The sequence below is a fragment of the Calliopsis andreniformis genome, chromosome 7, assembly GCF_051401765.1.
Source record: "Calliopsis andreniformis isolate RMS-2024a chromosome 7, iyCalAndr_principal, whole genome shotgun sequence".
NCBI lineage: Eukaryota > Metazoa > Arthropoda > Insecta > Hymenoptera > Andrenidae > Calliopsis > Calliopsis andreniformis.
This window is the reverse complement of record NC_135068.1, coordinates 7,026,693-7,047,030: the sequence shown is the minus strand read 5'-3', so window position 1 is coordinate 7,047,030 and position 20,338 is coordinate 7,026,693. Positions and strand designations below refer to the sequence as shown.

Here is a 20,338-nt window from a genome sequence, read left to right as displayed (position 1 = left end):
GCATAAATATAAATATATACATATATTTGATAATTATAAACGAACTTTGTTTACGATTTACAAATATCTTATGTCGATAAAAATTGTTATCCATTGTTGATAAAAAATCTTGTACCGTCAAGCGGTATGTTAGTCGACAATTATTGTCAGTTTTTTGAATAAGATAATACTCCAAAATGGCTCATAAAAAGAATTTTCCCTATCATTATGATATTCATACTCTGCTTTTGCATTTAATATTCTCAGTCAGCAATTTCAACGTTATTTCATCATTGTTTAGAGATTCATTTAATCGAATTTATAAGCATGTATATATGTTGTAACAAAAATCAGCTGTGCTAGCATATTACATCGCCACAATTTTTAACAAAATTTTCCGCTCTATATAATCATATTCTATAAGAAAGATAACACAAATGCTAGAGAGTCACTAACAGCGGAGCAAATAACACAATCTAGAACCTATCTCATCTCCTTCCTAAACGATGACAATAACGAATCCATTATATTTTTATCTCCAGCGATTCCTTAATCTCATCGCCCATTTCGCGATGAATCATGCAGCAAAGAAGAGGCACTCTTTCTCGTTTCTTCCCCCGATAACGCAGAACAGAGACCAATTCTCGGATCTCGTCAATCATATTCTCGTGAATGTATCTGTTCAAGCATAATCATACAGAAGCTGATACATAAATTATGCCCGTGCGCGTGCAACATTCGTTGCAAGTGCGACGTCACCGTTTGAGGAAGTTGACAATACTTTAGTTTAGTACGCGTCGGGATACGTAATTCAGAAACGGCGTTGGTGACGCTGTGTAACGCCAAAAGTAGCTGGTCGGTGTTTATTTCGATACAGAGCTTCGTGCAAGTTTAATAGCTGCGTGGACACTGGACAGGCAAGATGCATTCGACGATCGCTGCGATTATCGTGTTGGGTTTCCTCGGCCTCTGTTCATCGCCGATATGTCGGGCCGTCGAGATTACCGATTGCGGTAAGTTCGGATTTCAATATATGCGTCGCAGCATTATTTAAACCAGACTTCCTCTAGCTTTTTTGGCTTGTGACTCTTTTCTCAACATCGTCCACTTTCATGGTCCTCTTCCTATTCCTTCTTTTGCTATCCCAAATAGCACACGTCTTGAAGTTAAAAAATCCGACAGTGTACGTCTTAAAGACCTCTGAAATTTATGTTCATAAGACGTCTTAAAGACACACTGCATAGACGTCTTGAAGATCTGAGTTTTTGGGCGTCTATTTTTTACCTGAATGTCTTACAGACGTAATTTAGACATCTTTAAGGCGTCTTATGAATGTTTTTTAAGACATCCTAAAGACATGCTGATTTATAACTTTGAATATTTCAAAGACGTCTTTTTGAGCTTTTTAGACTTTATTGGATGTTTTTAAAATGTTTTTAAGACGTCTCTGTGCTATATGGGATTCTTATTTGTTTTCTTGTCTCCATCTTACTTTTCTTCACATGGCTCCGAAAATTCGGGGCCATGTTGAGAAACCCTGTTAAAAATTATATTAAATCGTAATATCGTATACTAGCTTCAAAAGTGACATATCTGGAGAATCCTGATTTCCGAATTAGGAACATAAATTTGTTTAAAGTAAAGTATATTTTGGCAAACATTTATATTGGGGCACTTCGTGAGTAATGCTGCTTCCTGTTTCATATATTAATTCAAAAAATTAGTAATTCTTTGAAGAAGAGCTTAAAAATTATTTGATACGTAGAAAATGGTGGTAGAATGTAAGCTACGATTAAAAATAACAATATACATTCATTTTTTCACAAGTAAAATGATTCTTGGGAGCATTATTTATGCGATAACTTAACACCTTTTTGAGTTGTGTCACTTTTGAAGCAAATATACGATGTTCGAACGTTGAAAGAATTGAATCGACGAATTAAAGAAGAGTACATGTACCAAACTAGCCATTTTCAAATAATCTCAAAATACATTTACACAATTTTGGGCCTTAATATTTTTGTCTTAATATTACAGTGAAAGTTCGAACGAGCCGCTCATTTACCCAAAAACGTTTATATTTATTTTAAATATAAAAATTCCAGTGCTTTGTCGTTAAAATTCTAAAAAATTCAAAACAGCTTTGGATAGCTTTGACCTGTGAACGGCCCGTAGAATTTTTTATTTATACTCTCAGCTATACAAGTTAGCCTCATTATTATTCAATAATAATCGAATTAAATACAATAATCTCAGCAATAGTTTCTCTTTTTGTATAGTTTAAGTGTTGTTTGCAAATAGAAAATGTTTTGTTTAAAGGACAATTCTTTTGTACACTTAAATAACAATGTTTGAATAATGAAAAGTATATACCGATAAAAGAACACATATAAGCTTGCATTAGTCGTGACTGATAAGTCAGAACCCAGTAGAATTGCGCTTGTAATATCTCACAAGTATTTACTTTTACATTCATTTGTAGACTGCTTGTATAATATTACAGTATCTGAATAATTTATATTACTACTGACAAAATTTATTTTTAATGAAGAATATTAATAACAGGAATTTTTTCGGCAATCTGCGTAATTTGTGCATGATAGTTATTAAAACAGTTTAAATTGTTTTTCGTTCAACAAACTATTTCTACCTTGAGATAGTATTAGCTCTTATCGGATAATTAAATCAGCAACTACGAAACTCACTTTGATTTCTTTATTGTGACAACATAAAGTAATTTTACTGTCGCGATTATGTTAGTTTATTTGTCACTTTCGGATTTGTTTTTTAAATTCGGACATGGCATAGGGTTCGCCTTTTTTTTTCATTCGAGCTGTGAGTCCTCAGAAAAATGACACCCCATTATCAGACAACTACCAGGCGATCGGCATAATGGCATGCAATTGAAACGAACATGGAGGTAATTTTTATCTCCGCGAAAAATTCAAAGTCATGATATTTGCTAGACGCTCATTTTAGAGACGATCAAAAAATTATTTTACGTAAGGAATAAGTAAAGATTGTTTGCACGATTTGCTTACAAATCATTTTAGTGAAAAAAATATTTATTTAACATAATGAAACAATCGATACGTAATATCTCTTTATTTGTTATTATTTATCGCTGTTATTTACATATATCTGGGTCAATTTTGCTTCTGTATTTTAACTTTAGACTGAATTAATTTTCTTCTTTATTTAGGCTCAAAGATTGGGAAGTTTAACTCTGTAGATGTGAAAGGCTGTGATATGACTAAAAGCGCATGTGACTTGATACGAAACACAAATGCAACAATGGAAATAGAGTTTACATTAGGTTCGTATGCTGCGAATGATTAAATTTCCGTCTTAAAGTAACATAAAAAGCACAAATATCTGTTTTTTATAGACAAAGACGTTTCAAGCATTGTGGCAGTTGTACATGGTATTATATTTGACGTTCCTATACCTTTCCCCATTCCAAATGCAAATGTTTGCCAAGATCCTCACTCAGGAATACAATGTCCCTTATCCGCTGGTGGACCATATAAATATTCAACTACAATAGCAGTGCTGAAATCATATCCTAAGGTATTTTAGACTATATATCATTATGTTAATACAATACAATATGAATGGTTCAATTGTAGGTGGCTGTTACTGTTAAATATCAAATGAAAAACGAGAACAACGAGGAGATTATTTGTGCGTTGATTCCAACAAAAATTAAATGAGTAGTCAATTCATCCAATTAATTAGAATCTCTAAGAAAAAGTTATGTATTTTACAATACTTATATATATATATATATGGAGCGAACATGGAACTAAGCACTAAACACCTCTGAGCAATGTACCTTATAATTTGAATTATTTTAATGAGCAGAATGTACAATGATTTCGATTTTTCATTGGAGTCATTTATATGGGCAATCGTAAATACAGGACATTATGTTGTGACAATAAATAATAAAGAGCTTAAAAATAATATTTATATTTTCTTTACAAATATATTAACAAGTTATAGACAACTGAAGCAATGAATAAATAAAAAAATATAATTGGTATTTGTAATCACATACATTTGAAATATTGTTTACTATTTATTGTTTATTATAAATTGGTGTGTATGGCAGTCTAAAATTTAGATAAAACTTCAAAAGTTACGTCTTGTTTACCTACATAAACAATTGGTTTACCTAAGACGCATAAAGTCAAATCACAATAAATTTTTAATTCTTATGTATCGTGTTAACAATTAAATTTGATTTTACAGTATACCTATATGCTTAGGTATTCATCAGGACACAATATTGTATAGAATGTTACATTTTGTCAAGTCTATTTTGTGTCTAATCTAGAACAAGTCTTTTGGTAATTTCTCAACATTCTCACAGTTAACATTAATTGTCCACTTCATCATACTTATCTTCTACTCACTCAATATCCATTTGGTAGATGCTTCTTTTGGTTCTCTGTTTAACTGAACTTTGTTGACCATTTTTTAACGTTTTCTGCGCTTGATATATAGGTTCATACTCTCGTAGCTGTGCCATAAAACCCTCATTGGGGTTTATACAAAACCTTTTCTGCTGTACCATTGCGTACGCGCGTCTGAAAGTATTTGACAATTTAGTATATTCTTTCTGTAGTATATATAATACATAGCTTTTCATAAAATATAAATTTACGTTTGAGAAAGTCCATATGTTTCCATAACATATGCTAGAACCAATGCTGCAGATCTCGATATACTAGCGTTACTGTGTACCAAGACTTGACCACCAGAATTTAGACCTTCATCGATGAATGTTTTCACTTTATGGAAGTGTTGGATAATGTTTTCTGTCGCTGTGTCAGCGATGTTTAAAACGAGATACCTATAAAATGATTTATGAGTATAGATCATTAAAAATATAGTAATACTAACTTAGATAAAACGATAATTACAGAATATCATTTAAAAATGAAAATTTTTAAATATCGTTTCATCTGGGTTCTACTAATAAAGAATAAATTATATACTTGAATTTATCAGGAAAGTTGGGCTTAATAAAATTTGCTTCTGTGTCCTGCCTAACACATATTATATGTGTTATACCATGGTCTAGTAAAGATTGTAGTTTTGACCGAGTGGCTGCACTGTATGGACCAAGATACAATCCAGGTACCACCTCCTAATACAAGGTAACTATTAACTTAAAAGATATACTCTATAAGTATTTTTTATACTCAAAATGCTACAAAAGCTCTTTAAGTAAAAATATTTGAAACAACTATTTAAAATATAAGGCTACTCTAAAATAATCCATTTTTATGCTCCTGTAAGATTTTATTTTTGTTAGATACATGATATTAGAATAAAGACATTAATATACAGGGTGATCCTGTTGCTTGAGGATTCAAAGGCTAGTAACACTATTTCTATTAGAAAATTTTGGTCTCTGAATTTATTATGCCTGTACTACCCATTACACATGCAATATACCTGCATATGTCTTCTCATAGTGTAAGTCCATACTTTTGGCTCTTCCATGGTGATGGGTAATGTCAGATAATCATCGGATCCATTTGTACTAGTGGTGTCCTACAAAACATTTCCATTCTAGGACCTTAAGTTCAAGTACAGATAAACAGAAGTAACTGAATATTATCAGATTTTATGAGCAAATAAAAGAAGGAAATTAATATAGAAGATGTTTATTCTCAATGCAGCACAGTGTTTTATTGTACACAATAAAAATTGCGGAAGAAAAGTATGAAATAACGTGATATGAATATTCATCGATCTTATTACGGAAAGTGTGGATACAGCTGTAGAAATATATAATTGTATTCTTAAAAATATTTAAATTATATCTCATGATGACAGACAACATAACCTAAAATTTTAGATATACATTGTTTACGATATCCTGAAATCGATATTGGGATCCGCGTACCTCATCCTGATGAGTTTCATCACTGTCTATAGACAGCATATCCTTAATTTCTCACACCTAAATGTCTAAAAGCGTCAAATTTACACAAGAAAATAGGAAAAACGATATTTCTCCCCCGCAGCTACGATATTGTTTTAGCGCGGTGGCCATTTGTAATTTATCTCAACACCATCTATTATGAAACATACGAAACACATTACTATACAGGGTGTCTTAAAGTTAATACAAATGGAGGTTATAATTCTATTTAAAAAAATAAGTAAAAATTATTTGAGGTTACAGTTTCTAAGGAAATTTAATTTAAATTAGAACTAGACTTGAAACCTAATTTTTAAATTTTCATATCTCGGATCTAAAATTTCAGAAGATTTCAAAATTTTCAAGTCCTCGAAACTCGAAATAATCTTGAGATTCGAGGGGTTGCGAGGTTCTGGTGTTCTGAGAAACCTATTTTTTATTAAAACCAAGCATGAATATTTATGTTTTCATATAAAATCCACTTTTTCGTTGGACCTATTAGTTCTGAGACACCCTATATATGAGTGTGTAGTCAATGTATTATAACAAATACATTGAGTTATCTCATAACACAGCATAAGAAAAATGTTGAAAGAATTAATAGCTTTTCTCAAAAAGCGTTGTATATTTTACACAAAAAGATAATGCTCTTTTTCTTGCGCACTGATTCAACCAATGGCAAACCTGGAAAAAATGTGTAAGACCAATCATAAATCATACATATCATTAGCATTTATTCAGAGCGCAGGGTATTTTTTGGTTGGCTAGATAAACGGGAAAAATCAACAGCATCGTAGATTCGACACGCGTGTTAAATTTGCGTTCTTAAACAAATACCGTGTAATTGTTTCTCTTGATTTTACAGTAGTTATGTCCAAGATAATCTTGCTTTTGCTACCTGTTTAATTGTAATTTTATACGTGTCAAATTAACTTCGCTTTAACGAGCGACTGAATTTTATACTGAATCGTTAGATTAGGTTCTATTTTCAACTAATAGCTTGAACTATATGTATACCTATTGGAATCTTAAGACTTGTTACGAAATGCAACAAAATGAAATAAAATGTAGGGATAATTTTAAGAACTAAAAAGAATCGCGATAAGATTATAATGAGTAAATATTGCACTGAGTGGAACATTTTATCGTGGCTACTTTTAACATCGTTGCAGCAGAATTTCTTTTAAAGTGAATGAATAACATTCCTCAATTAATACTTTCTTAAATATTTATTGAGGAAAACTTGTCTAAAAATGTTATTTGGTAGTGTTTATTCACAAAGATAGATGAAGAACTTATTCATAAGATCAAGGAGTAGGTCGAAGCTAATTTTCTTGAAGTCTCTCTAGTGTTGTCAGATTTCGCGGCATAAAACTTTGCTAACGTAAACTGTAGACGTTATTAAGAGTGTTATGGCTCCTTTCTAAAAATAATTGGTGTTCTAAAAAAATGCATTGTCATAGAGCCCGACATCCACTGGCAGGCTGTAATCTATATTGCATAACTCGCTGACCAGAAATCTATAATAATCTATAATATTGTAACTATTTACTGACATGTATTTCAGTGTGCTTACTGAAATGGAGGGGGAGAATTTCTTTATAAATTTTAGAGCACAACTGATATAATTTTTACTTGCCATAATTTCAGAAAATAGATAGAATTTTGAAACCATAGATTAAAACAAAACCAAAATCAACAAAGGAACTGTATGTTTCGATATTCCTAACCAAATCGTGTGGCGTGGGGATTTCCCATTCCATAAAGCGGAGAACGGCACGCTTTCGGCTACGAGCCTGAGTCCGAGCGATGCAATTTAGTTACGAACTGTTTAATGCAAGATTTTACGAGGCACCGATTCCCCGTTGCGGTAACCGGCGCGTAGATTTTCTTCCGGGACGTAATACACTTTTCTATACCGATCGCCACGCTTTCGCGATGAAAGTCAGCGCGCAACGCGGCATCACCTTTGTACGCGCCGCGGCAATGCCGGAACATGCTCGATGAATTTCGTGGACGCATGATGGACGAGCTTCCGTGGAAAATCGGGGATTTTACGCGTGCTATTACGTCAATAGCCCGCGCATCTTGATTTGAATCGCGTGCAGATCTTCACATTTCACGGTTCGACTTTATCATTATTTCGTAATGCGAAATTACGATCGACTTAATAAATAGTGGGGCCTGTAACCTGACACCTTGAGTCATCCTGTTCTCGCTGACTCATGACTACGCCCAAAGTCATTTATCGTGGCCCCTAGATTGTGGAATCACTTAAATTTCTGGAACAATGGGGTTCCAGAGTCTTTTGAAGCTAGAGGCATTGTCTTATCTCAAGAAAATCCCTAGAAATCAAGTAGATCAAGACTAGGATTCAGGCGTGGCAGGTCTAGCTATTTATCCTCCTGTCCAAGCGGAGGTAGCACAATGAACGTTGATAGCGATTTGAGTGAGCATAGGATGGAAGCGCCTAGCGAGTAACTGCGTCAGCGCTGAAGCTCGCGAGGACCGCTTCCAAGTTTGTCGCTCTCAAAGTCATCGCTCGGGGCTCTGGTGCAACAAGATGAAATTATGCTGCGCCAGTTCCTCTGGCATCGTCCTTCGTAGCTTCTCAACACCAGATGATAGTTTCCCTTACTTAATGAAAAGCCGCGGAGATGAGTAGGGATTTACTAGATTAACTTGACCCAATTCGCTCATAAATAACACCATTATGAGGATTTCAGCCCAATCTCATCATAGAAGATTACTATTGCGTTTATTGAAATTTGATTATTTACGCATCATACGTACATAGGGCAGCTGAAACAGGAATATGGCAGTGCTGAAAACACTCGCAATGCTGTACAAAAACTGGTGATTTGAGAGAGCAGAGGAACCACCAGCACCAGTGATCTCCATAAGAGTCAACGAGATATTGTGGTACAGAAGACCATAAGAAGCACACGGAAAAGGGTTTGTTGGAGCCTTCCTCCCCTCAGCAACCTAGTGTCTATCGGCATTTATATATAATTAAATAATTAAGCAGCAGTCGAAGGCTCCGCCTCTGGAACTTTACTTTCTAAGCTCGTTGTCGTACTCGGTGCACGCAGATATGGGAATCCGTGTTGCCCTGGGGCATCAGCCGGGGGATTGTTGCAATCGCCATCCTTGGGCCGCGAATCTGGAGCACTTGGCTCGCGGTGGACATGGCGAACGATCGATTACTTGCACCGAACTTAATTTCGAGATGACGAGGTGTCGCCTGCATTCCGCTCGCACTGCGTTCTCCAGCCATGGGTCGTTTAGAGGCAAAGAAGAGACTGGTGCCATTAACGAGCCCGCTGGCGAGCCTTCCACGAAACCAGCACCTTTTTCGCGTTCGACCTCTAACATGACACTCAGCAAAGTGTTATTAGATCACCCGGTACAGTGGTCCCTGAGGCACCAATCGGTGCCAGCGGCCAGGAATGCAGAGGAATTAGGAATCGTATTTTGCTATTCCTCGAATCGACTTCTGCAACGTTGCAAGGCGCTCGGTAATGACGTATTTTATGCTATCTCGTGGGTTCCGCAAATTCAATTCTACGAGATACTTCGGGCTATTTGAGTAATAAACTTAATTGATGTGGCTAACATAAAATAAGGTGTAGATAGCACATGTTCCGCATAATCTCGAATTTGGTATTGGAACATTTCTATATTTTTGCAAATGGGCTCATAAAATTTTATAATATACGCAGCAAAGGGACGTTTTAGATTACAATTTTGCTCCTAAGAGTTCATTAAACTTGTATGTACTCGTGAAACATTAGATTACAATAGATTATGAAAGAACATATCTTTCCACGTGCTCATGCGTTTCCTTTGTTTTCGCGCCATTTTTACAATACCGCTAACCTATGTAAATAATTCTCAAACCCAGTTTCCTGAATTTCATTGTTACCACTTGAGGATTTTCATTATCATTACACTTGTGTAAGAATCCTCAATCTCCCACTTTTGGCTTTGATTCGTAAATACAGAACATTCGTCCTTCTGTTGTTCGAGTGTCGTTCTTTACTAACCTCTAAAAGTCGTCCTGCCTTAAGCATTTCACCGTCTTCGGCTGTTTCCCAGAGAAATCAGATACTTCAGTGGGACCACTCGAAGTGAGCAAGTGTAACTAGTGATTTGATTGCCAGGTCACCCGGTACGTTAGCCCTTCGGCGGTGTTCAGCTCGCAAACGTCAAGAAACGCGATCGCCGAAGGAGCAAGAAATCACATTCTGCCCGATCGGGGTTCGCGAGGACAAATTCAGCAATCCATAGGCAGAAAAATGCGCAAGGAATGTATTGGAAACGGTTGCCTTTGGCGATTAGCTTCATGATCCTTCGAAGTGTTCTTGACGTCGCATAGGCACTCTGTCCTGACGATTTATGACATAATAATCTTCTCGCGAAGCAAGTTGACCGCGCCAAGACTGACGGAGCTGCCCTTGCTTGGTGTTAAGGGAGGACGAGAGTTCTGTCGATTTTAACAGAAACGTGAAGATTTTGCAGTGTAGGGGGAATTAGCTAACGAACACGGAAAAGTAGCTGTAAACTTATTTAATGTTAATACAAATTATTTCCTGTATTGATACAATAATGCCATTGGGACAATTACGACCGTATATTTTAGAGATGTAAAATTTCATTGACGTTGCCTTAATATTATGTAAATCACATTATCCAAATCATTCACGATTACTAAATCGCTCATAATACTTGGTCGATTTTGTTCGTTAAAATCGATGTATTAACGAGTGCAGAGAATGATTTATCGTAGCCTCTAATGTAACACGTAAGTTTGCGTTGCGATAACCAGCTGCTAACATCAACGCAATCACCTAATTATTGCGGAGAAATTTAGGAACGTTCAGCAAGAGCTACTGCGGAAATTGATATTTCACGTGGCTAGAGGAGGGGAACCCGAGACGAATTTCTATTGCACTCTGTGATCGAAGCATGATTCATTCTTCCCAGTCATCTGTGAGAATGTGAAATTTATAAAAACAGCTAGCCGTAATTGTGTTTTGTTCGTAGATGATCGAGGCAAGCCTGATCTCGTGGTAATTGAAGGTTTTGCTGGCCACCCCGTGAACGGGGACTCTTTCCCATGTTGAGGCGTTGACAACTTCGATTCGCTCCAGGGTAATTCAGACATAATTTTTGTACAGTGACCAGTTCTAACAGTGTACTAGACTCTCGAGTCGCTCGTGGCGGTTCCGTAATGTTCATGCTCCGCTCGAAGAAAAACTTCCAGGCGAATCGGGTGATTGTAGACTTAGGCTAACTTCTCAGGCTTGAAGTTATGTGGCAGCCATGTGCTTGGGCTATTAGCTAATGCCCGCAGATGCTGCGGGCTGCCATATACCTTAATCCTAAGAAGGTAGCTGTCCTAACCCTACCAAGTAAGTGCTCCTTTGACGGAATTCAACACTGCAACTTTCGTAGGATTAAGTTTACCCAGTAGCCATGTGCTTAGGCCAAGACCCGTATATGCTATGAGCCCATACCCAGTGTATTTTATTACATATTTATGTTTAGTTACTCCTCCATACATTATCTTTAGTGACTAAGTTTCCTAATTCCCTCTTGAGATTACACATCAGTCTAGTTTTCTGAATATACAGCAGTCCCAGCATTGCGTCGATTTCTATCTAGGTAGCTGCATTTCCGTGTCCCTGTCAGTTCTTGGAACTGGCTTCATACGCGAAAGGCTAATCTAAATATCATCGTATTATATTCCTCTGGCACTCGGTGAGCCTCACTCTAATGTCTAGACTACTTCTTCCCTAAGTCGACGTAGCTAGTTAGGTGACATTACCATATATCCTAAGTGGTATTTAGTTGACGCTAGAGGGGTAATTATACGTCCACTAAATTAACTTATCAGATTCAACAAGATCATGACGTAAATCAGAGAGGAAAGTGGGTGGCGCTGGCAAAGGTACACGCCACAGGGATGAACTGATAGAACTAGAGCTCGGTTGCGTCATAACCTGTCCGCAGGGAACCTTGACGATCGGTACTATATCAAGAAGTTCCATACAATAGCTTGCGTCGAAATCAGCTGCGCGCAATTAAGTCGCGGAAGAGAGTACCTCGAGTTCCACGATTGACAGGGCCAAGTAGGCCGCGACGTTGGTATCTGGTATCGTGGATCGCGCGTTAAACAGTGGGCACGGATAATCGCGCGGTGGGAACAAGCACGAGCTAATTTTCTATTCGGCAGATTCGTTCTGGATGACCGTTCCAAGCCCGCTCTCGCTTTAATTCTTCGTTCTGAATCATAATCTGTAACTGCGCGATTTTATCTGATCGAACGGATTGCCTAATCTGCTCGCTGGCGAAGTTTCCTGGCTTCCTCATGCACCAGTGACCGCTAATCACAAATCTGGATCGTTTTTCTTCTAGTCCATGAGAAAATCGTGATGCACTTGGAGTTTCTTCCCACTTCGTGAACTGAGAATCTCCTTCAAACGTGCTGCATGCTTGTTTAATCCTTTTTGTCTGATATCGAGATTCTTGATCGTCCACTAATACATTGCAAGATATGCAAGTAAAACTTGGGTTTTCATTTAATAAGTTGGTTTTGCTTGAGACAGTCTTGCAAAAATGGGAGGTCGAGGAACAGTTTTACAGAGTTAGACCACTGGAAACTTATAGGTACTTCGACAAAATTCTTTGTGTGTATGCGTCTTTAAGAAGTACTATTGTAAATGCAGCTTTATAATCTCAAAATAGTAGTAGTTGCACTAAAGTTAAATATTCTAATTTTAAACAAATTTAACAAGAGTTCTTTTAGTTGTGAGTCCTTCAATAAATTACATTATCAATTAGTAACAAACTACCAAATAGAAAAGAATTACTATAGAGGTTAGAATATTATGTTTTAAATTTACTTATCACTTCCTTTTCTTCTCTTCCTGTGTTTCTTCTTACGTCTTAACTGAAAAGAGGCTTTTCAATGTGCTTTTATTTTTGCGCTATAAATAATAGCACATAACCTCACTTTTTGTTCTCAAATCCAGTGCAACCCTTTAAAGGACGGAGGCTAATAAATAAGTTGCTTCGATATTTGGAAGATTCGAGATTCCTGAAGGTCGCTAACCGAGAAAGGAGAGCTCCTAATGAGCTTTAACTACGTTACCGATCGCATTACATTACCACCGTTCATTAGCAATCGATTGAACTCAATTGAAATTAAACTATATCGAGAGAAAACTCATTTTCAGCTCGCCCATTTTTTAGCATGTACAAATGGGAAAGTACAGCTATTAGATTGCTGAAATAATAGCCAAGATGTTGAAAAAAGATATTCAGACCCAAGTACTCAGATCAAAATCGCGAAACGAAACACGGCGTTGCCATGAACCATTAAATGGCAACTTTATCACTCAAACTAACATTTATTCCAAGTTTTCAGACCTCCACGAAATGCAATTCGAAACAAAATCAAACGTGAAATTTAATTACAGAACGGATTGTTTAACACTATATCGGCCTTTTTTTACCCGATATAAAAAAAGAAAACCAACGTCTCTATATTTCTCAAGCATAATTAACGCTCAGGAGCTAGTACGATTCGAAAGAATTTCGCGATGTTTCCAAAGTAATTGCCTAAAATCAGGAGAAGGGACGCGGCCGTAAAAAGGCCATCGCGTTGCAAAATAATCGCCACGGAACGATAAATGCGCGGTCGAATGCAACATTTTTTTCAGCCAGCTCGAAACTGCGAGGGATAACACGGATTGTTAAACATTCGCGGTTTTGCAAGGTTCCTGCAAGCGCGTCGAGATTCGCGCGGGGTTGTCTTTTCCCTGGGCGTCCAGAAACAACGAGTGCAACGCTCCAGAGTTGCGCAAAGTCCGAGTGGTGACTGGCGGCCGTTCCCGCACGTTTGTTAATCAGTTGGAAAAAAGACCGCGGCGAGGCGGTGGAAATTGTAGCAGATTCGCAGGAAAATCGCGCATGTCGTTTCCCTTTCATTCGTGCGAACAAAGTGGCGACCTGGGAACTGAAGCCTGACTTGGAAAATGCAGTGGCTTGTAACAGGCGGTGCCGAAACACCAATTTCGTGGCAGGCTATGGTACACGCCACTAAATTGCGAATTTGTTCGATTTTTACGGCTTTATTGCAGTCTCTGCTGAGGTTAGACCTTCGAAATCTTCATTCATCTTCGATCACTCAAGAAAAATTTAGCGTTGCTTATTTTTGTGTGGATCGTTTTTATTCTGTATTTAATGATGCGTCGAAGAGACGGATCACGATTTCACACCGATCAGGTTTATTGTTATAATTGATGAAGATCTTTATCATTTTTAACGTAGGTCGAGATATTTTTAGAAAAGTCTTGGTTCCTGTTAGAAAGCAAATATTGATTTCTAATTTTAGATCGCTTGATTGGGAATGTGATCTCACACGTGGCGTTTTGTCTCCGCTTTTCATGGACCAGCAGGTCAAAGCATTCTCCAGCGGCGCGAAGATTGGCCAACTGGCACTCCCATGTAAAGGGCGGCCAGTTTTCTCAAAAAGGAGATCTAGCAGGCCAAAGGTAGCGGGAAAAGTCGCCTTAGGGAAACCGTGCCAAGGTGGAAACTTTGCGAATCGATGCAACCTTCGTGCCTGAAGATCACGTAGGCGAGCGTTACCTTAGGGCTGGCTACTTCGAACAAAATGGAAAATTATGGATTCATGGATCTAAATTTTGTAACAGGAGATACCTTTTTAGAATAAATTCACATTCCTGCTCTAGTGGCGCCTTTTTTATCTCATAAGAAACCAAAGGTTATTTCCTCTAATTATTAGGTTAGGTTTTTGAAGTTTTTATTTAAACAATTACATAATTTTCAAATCTTGAAGTCTTGTAATTTTCAAACTTTCAAATTTTCGAATGACCAGATTCTGAAAGGTACATTAAATATTAAAATTTCGAAATATTCAGTGAAACTTTCAAATTTAAATTTTCCAAAAACCCATTTATTAATCATGAGTTTCAAGATTTTATATTTCAACAAGGAATGCCGTGCTGCTTTGTACTTTTCATTTCGAGAGCAAGTACCAACTAAGGCATTGACAAAAATCAGTTCAACCGGAGATAACTCATATTAGTTCCACGAAACGAATTAATCGGTCGGCTTGAGAAACGCGAATCGACAGTAATTTTTCTATTATAGAAAATCTCTTTGAGGATTTAATTAAATGTTAAAAATATCGTAAGAGAAGAAGGCGCTCGATTGAAACAATGTAAACCCACGGTCTAGAATTAGATGCGTTTACTACTCGCCTTGCACCGCGTTGGCTCGTTAGGCTACAACGTTCTAACATTTACGGCGCTTACGAAATTGGCGAGTCGTAAAACCCTGCCTATTAGCGGGACGTGGAGGATAATTGGGTAAATAGAGAGGGAGGAGATGAAAATTATAACTGAATTTTACACGCCATTTTCCCTTTGTGCTTACGCAATGCTCCCTTCGCGCTTGCGCAATGCTCCTTTCCCGCTTGCGCAGTAATCCCTGCGCGAATATCGAATGGGGAAAAGCAAAAATTCTACGATCTCTTCTTTTTCTTTATTTTAGAACAGACTCATCCACGAGTAATGTCAATTTACACGACCATGAATTAGATTAATAAGAATTGTTAATGGTATCTACTACGGCGGACTAATTATCAGTTCGTTCAGGACGCGGAAAAATTCGATTCTCTTCTTCGTATACGAATTAAATTCAGCGTGGAGGGATCAGAGAAAAACGCAATACGTTCCAATTTCACGTCGGTACAATGCTCGCTGTAAATGGGAAACAATAAAGTGGTTGCCACGCCGTCTTTTTGCAGCTCGTACTGATATGTTTTAGCTGTTAGCTCTGGAAATGCTTCTTGCTCAAACGGATCAGGCTTTAGCAAAAGTTGTGCAATGGCGCTGCGATCCTAACCTAGGTCGACGATGGTTCCTCATGCTTCTGAAATCCGCCAAACTTATTTTGAATTTAATATTAAATTTAAGAAAATGACTATTTCACAAGAACGGGAAATTTCATAAAATACTGGACGGAAGCGTTACGTCGATCCAACCGGAAGTGGCGCTTCATTATCCGTTGTGCAAGTCGCTTTTAACGCCACCACTGTTTCGAGATGCCCGATAAGTGAGATCGAAATCCAATCGACGCTAGAAAGCCTTGCAACGTTCCAATCCTAATGACACTGGAATGAAAAATATTCTTAAGTAACATACTACAAATTCATAATGTGTAACACGTCTCTTTTCATGAATATCCCCTTCACTGCATATTCGCTACGTAGGAAGACTAATCAATATTTTATGCAATATATAAATTTATCTTCCAATTAATTGTTAAAAAAAATCAGGAGTTAATAGTCCAGTAATTATTCAAGCGAAAGGCGAGTCAGGATCCTTGATGAATTTTTCGCATGTTTTAACCTCTCTTTTTCCTTGGCTGATCAGTGCAATCGTACTGTTTTTATAGCACCAAAGAACGAGGTCAATCTGTAGTCATCCTCGTGCTTTATCTCAAAACGGAGGAAAGCTCTAATTGTCCACGATTTCGGTTTTTCGAGGGTGCCCCCGTGGATACCGGAAGTGGAACGTTCTGCGCGAGGCAGCAGTGCGCCGAATAAGGGGTCCGAAAGGGTCGATCGCTATTGGTGAAAGGGGTCCGTATGCAATGCAATCGTTGTACCCCCGCCTCATCTTGGCTCCCTGGGCCTGGGCTGGGCACCGCTATAAAAGCATACCGCGTCGCCCCTCAGATACGTAGTGTTTTCCCGTGTGCAGTACAAGAAAAATCGCCTACAATGAAGTTCGTCGTAAGTCCCCAGTCTACTACGAACGAGTCGATTGCTTTTGGAATAAACATTTAGTCTTTACTGGAACACTCTGGCTCTGCATCATGCCACTTAGCTTATTTTCATTTTGCTGTCTGATAGAAAATTCTGAAATTATTTTTAAGTTCTGAGAGGCTGTTGTCACTTTAAAATATATTTTTCTTTGTGGAGAAATACTTAGAAGTTTTGTTCAAGTTCTTGAATATTTATTCTTAACAGTTTTTAATAATATCTTGCTATAAGCTCGTAGCTGTATTTACTTGTTTGCAATTATATGGACATATATTTTGCTTGCATCTTTGAAAAAATCAAAATGCGCATGAATTAACTTCAGAAACTAGTTTTTCGCTATAAACTCGCCAGACAGCCGTGAGACTATATTGAAAAAAATTGTAGAAATTCTCTCTGGCTCTTTTGAAAAGAAAAAAAATAATTTTTCCACGACGCTAAAACTGTCCAGGAGTCTTTGGTTTACCTTGCAGGCTATTTTGTAATTTTAACAAAAATATTGAGTTATTTTCATGCAATTGCAGATTGTTCTCTTCGCTGTCATGGCCGTCGCCAGTGCCTTCCCCGGCATCCCATGGGCTGCGCCGGTAAGTGAACCCCATGAATTTTTAAGAAGTCTCGGTTGCGATTTCAAGTAAAATGTTGGCTTTCACAGTTTTTATTATCGTTGGAAACTTCAGTTAACTTACTGCATGTTGCGTAACAATTTTCTCATAATTTCCTAGGAAGTCTACGAATCGCTATCATGAAGTATTAAAACGTAACAAGTCTCTTCAAACTTTGTATCATGTTCTTCTGAAAGGTATCTTCATCTTCGCTAGAAGTAACAAGAGTAACTTTCATCCACTTTGAGGATTCACCGTCACAGAATACCGAAATTGTCGCAATTCGTTCGAAGTTAACTCACTTAAACTTTAATAACTCCTCTGTCATTATTAATTACTCATTCATTCCGCTGTCGTGTCTCTTCTTCGGCGTCCAAGTATTACCCGACAGAACTTGGGCTGCGAGGGATCCGATGAGAAGGAAGACCCTTCATCGTTCTCTTCATAATCTTCATTTTCTTTTTCTCGAAACTTGCGATCTTCTCTGTCATTGTTCTTCGGCTACCGAGTAACTGGACAAACTCGGCAGAAAGTAACCAAATGTAAAGCTGGGAGCTTAGAGGCTTGTCGTATTGAAAATCGTGATTTTGGAACGCTTAGGTTGCGCAACCATGGCCATCACAACCGTGGCCTAATCCTTGGGTAGCAGCTCCTGCACCATCGTACGTGAAGGTCGCACAACCTGCGTACGTCAAGGTCGCGGTGCCTCAGGTAAAGTCAGAGATTTAAGACTAGTACCACAGCAACAGGTAACAGAAACCACAGAACGAAGGAGATTTAAGCTTCTTGAACACTGCATCAATCTCACTACAGTGTTATGCACTACCAACACATGAGACACATTTCAGAAGCAACTGGTAGCTTCGTAAGTCCAGGAAGTTTCCCTGGCAATACTCTGTCTAATGTTCCTCAACATTCATTTCTAATCTGGTCTAGATGACCACTCTCTTCCGTCATCGTTACTTCTAATCCAACCAACCACTTCCTGGCAACAACTACCGCATCATCGACAGCTCCTCATTTTCCAAGATTAATGGTTCGTTCAATACACAGTGCTGATTATCAGTCACGTAACGTAACTTTCCAATCTAGAGATCGAACCCTAATCGTCGTCTCATTGAATCCCCCGTTAGATCGAGGACCTATGAACCTGCTGACGAAATTGCAACTAGATTGCCTGCAGGCGTTTCAGAGCCCTTGTGCAACTGTGCGAGTCGCTCTGATTCTCTAATCATTACTCCAGTCGCTCTTCTGGTACTTGGAACGATACCCACGTTTCCTATCGTACTATTTATCTTTAATTAATGTACTTCGCGCAGTTCCTGCAGCCTTCGAGGGTTGCATATACATTCATTCCCTTCCTTCGTTGCATCAGGGGAGCCTCAGACGATCAGTATTTATTGTCAATATTTCAACGTTGCGAGGAAATAGATTATTGGATTGTCAATATTTGAAGTACGTATTAACGGTTGGCATCTAGAAGAACAGAAATTTTAGAATATAATATATTGACAGGATTTATTCTTCAGTATTCGCTCCCTACAAACTTCTCTGCTTTTCATTATTCCTATCAAGGCAAACATTGCTGACACTCAAATAACATCAGAGTTGTACATCCTACAAGTTCGATTTCAGGGAACCCCAAGCGTATAGCGAGTAAAGCCTCAAATATTGATCGCTCGAGGGTCTCCGAGTTAACATAACGATGAACTAACATATCGAATGGTTCCTCCAGGTACATGCTCCGGAAGTGCACCACGCAATTCAGATCCCCCAGCAGCAATCCATCCCCAACCCACACCCCCAGCCTCTGCACATTAAGGTTGCGCAACCCCACATTAGCAGAGTCGCCGCCCACGCCCCTCACATCGTGCCACCCCACTTGATCGCCGTGGAGCAGTACGTGGAGCCCATCGCTAAGCCAGTAATCGTCAAGACTCCCGTTCACCATCCCTGGGACTAAGGTTCTGCACGACACCAACTGAACTCGCTGGTCCAGGGTGATCCATCCTGGGCGAGCCGTCCTGAGGTGCTTGACGTAGCGACGCCTTACCATATGCAACGATAACCGCGGCCAATCATCGAAATTCTCTCAGCGGGAAGGAAGCTCGAGACCATATACACTCGAAGCATCCGCGTCGACAGGAGTCAGAGCGACCAGGGCTCGAGTCCTTCGTCCTTTGGAGGAACGGAGAGCTGCTCAGGCAGCTCGTTCGGGATTGGGAGAGCCGGGACAATCAGTATTATTCAGGTGCATGGACGAAGGACCCGAGGTCTCGCGGAGTTGGAGGCCATCGAGATCGGCGCCCTCAGGATTGGCGAACGTTCTGGACCACCCGAGACCTCTGACCAGGCAGCCGATCTTCAGAAAAAGTCTAATCCTTCTGTCTTTAGTAGAGTAATTGCAGACGATACGTTAGAGCGCAGCGTATCGGCTTCCCCTGCCAATAGTAGACTTACCTCTGGTTACACGTCGAAATTCTTGTGCGGCATGTGATATGGAAGAAGACACCGACATCGGAGCCTTCATTGTATATTCTCTTCTCTCCTTTCCGCCTACCACCCCTCCCGCTACCATTACTTCTGCAACTATACTTTTATTTATTTTCTAATAAAAGTTAATTTTTATGTCTTGTGATAAACACCACGGATGTATTTATTTCTGAAACCACCGAACATGTCTGTAAATTTTGGTCTATCTTGTTAAGCTTGGTCGTCGGTTGTCGAGAAGCTTGTAGTGAAATACAATTTTTCAAAGTTAACTCAATGTTCTGCTAACTTTATCTCATCGAATATGCGAGCTAGAGTCTATTGTATAAGGATCTGCTTTAAATGAACCTAGCAACAAGCGAATAGCGAAGGAATGGTGGAGTTAGATATCATTTCTGCCGTGTCTTTCTTTTAATTTATATTGCCCCCTTTATGCAAATTGACCAGCGCTAGGCCTCCTCGGCACGT

General features: G+C 38.5%; 3 protein-coding genes across 4 annotated transcripts; 2 read left to right on the top strand and 1 right to left on the bottom strand.

Annotated features, from left to right (window-relative positions):
* The first annotated feature begins 761 nt into the window (after window positions 1-761).
* Window positions 762-3,945, top strand: LOC143181728 (NPC intracellular cholesterol transporter 2 homolog a). Its single transcript, XM_076382281.1, has 4 exons — window positions 762-992; window positions 3,182-3,295; window positions 3,368-3,549; window positions 3,609-3,945. Exons 1-4 carry the CDS (start codon window positions 902-904, stop codon window positions 3,690-3,692), a joined length of 471 nt encoding a protein of 156 aa, XP_076238396.1. The 5' UTR covers window positions 762-901; the 3' UTR covers window positions 3,693-3,945.
* Window positions 3,930-6,036, bottom strand: LOC143181727 (serine/threonine/tyrosine-interacting protein). 2 transcript variants are annotated; one of them, XM_076382278.1, is made up of 5 exons: window positions 5,900-6,036; window positions 5,446-5,544; window positions 4,983-5,134; window positions 4,649-4,837; window positions 3,930-4,571 (listed from the first exon to the last, which is right to left on the bottom strand). In XM_076382278.1, the coding sequence occupies exons 1-5, from the start codon at window positions 5,936-5,938 to the stop codon at window positions 4,394-4,396; spliced, it is 657 nt and encodes a 218-aa protein (XP_076238393.1). In that variant the 5' UTR covers window positions 5,939-6,036; the 3' UTR covers window positions 3,930-4,393. The 2 variants fall into 2 exon arrangements, with proteins under 2 accessions (XP_076238393.1, XP_076238394.1); XM_076382279.1 differs by having other exon boundaries at window positions 5,446-5,569; window positions 5,900-6,031.
* A 10,377-nt stretch (window positions 6,037-16,413) lies between these two features.
* LOC143181648 (uncharacterized) lies at window positions 16,414-19,569 on the top strand. The gene is made up of 3 exons (XM_076382172.1): window positions 16,414-16,748; window positions 17,300-17,362; window positions 19,116-19,569. The coding sequence occupies exons 1-3, from the start codon at window positions 16,602-16,604 to the stop codon at window positions 19,341-19,343; spliced, it is 438 nt and encodes a 145-aa protein (XP_076238287.1). The 5' UTR covers window positions 16,414-16,601; the 3' UTR covers window positions 19,344-19,569.
* Window positions 19,570-20,338: the final 769 nt, after the last annotated feature.

Excerpts from the sequence above, each read along its gene's own strand:
- LOC143181727 (XM_076382278.1), bottom strand. The coding sequence starts at position 5,938 with ATGCTGTCTATAGACAGTGATGAAACTCATCAGGATGAG. Across the intron at positions 5,135-5,445 it reads CTATGAGAAGACATATGCAG|GAGGTGGTACCTGGATTGTA; the intron begins GTATATTGCATG and ends ACCTTGTATTAG. Across the intron at positions 4,572-4,648 it reads ACATATGGACTTTCTCAAAC|ACGCGCGTACGCAATGGTAC; the intron begins GTAAATTTATAT and ends AAATACTTTCAG.
- LOC143181728 (XM_076382281.1), top strand. The coding sequence starts at position 902 with ATGCATTCGACGATCGCTGCGATTATCGTGTTGGGTTTCCTCGGCCTC. Across the intron at positions 993-3,181 it reads CGTCGAGATTACCGATTGCG|GCTCAAAGATTGGGAAGTTT; the intron begins GTAAGTTCGGAT and ends TTCTTTATTTAG. Across the intron at positions 3,550-3,608 it reads TGCTGAAATCATATCCTAAG|GTGGCTGTTACTGTTAAATA; the intron begins GTATTTTAGACT and ends GTTCAATTGTAG.
- LOC143181648 (XM_076382172.1), top strand. The coding sequence starts at position 16,602 with ATGCAATGCAATCGTTGTACCCCCGCCTCATCTTGGCTCCCTGGGCCT. Across the intron at positions 16,749-17,299 it reads CGCCTACAATGAAGTTCGTC|ATTGTTCTCTTCGCTGTCAT; the intron begins GTAAGTCCCCAG and ends ATGCAATTGCAG. Across the intron at positions 17,363-19,115 it reads GCATCCCATGGGCTGCGCCG|GTACATGCTCCGGAAGTGCA; the intron begins GTAAGTGAACCC and ends TGGTTCCTCCAG.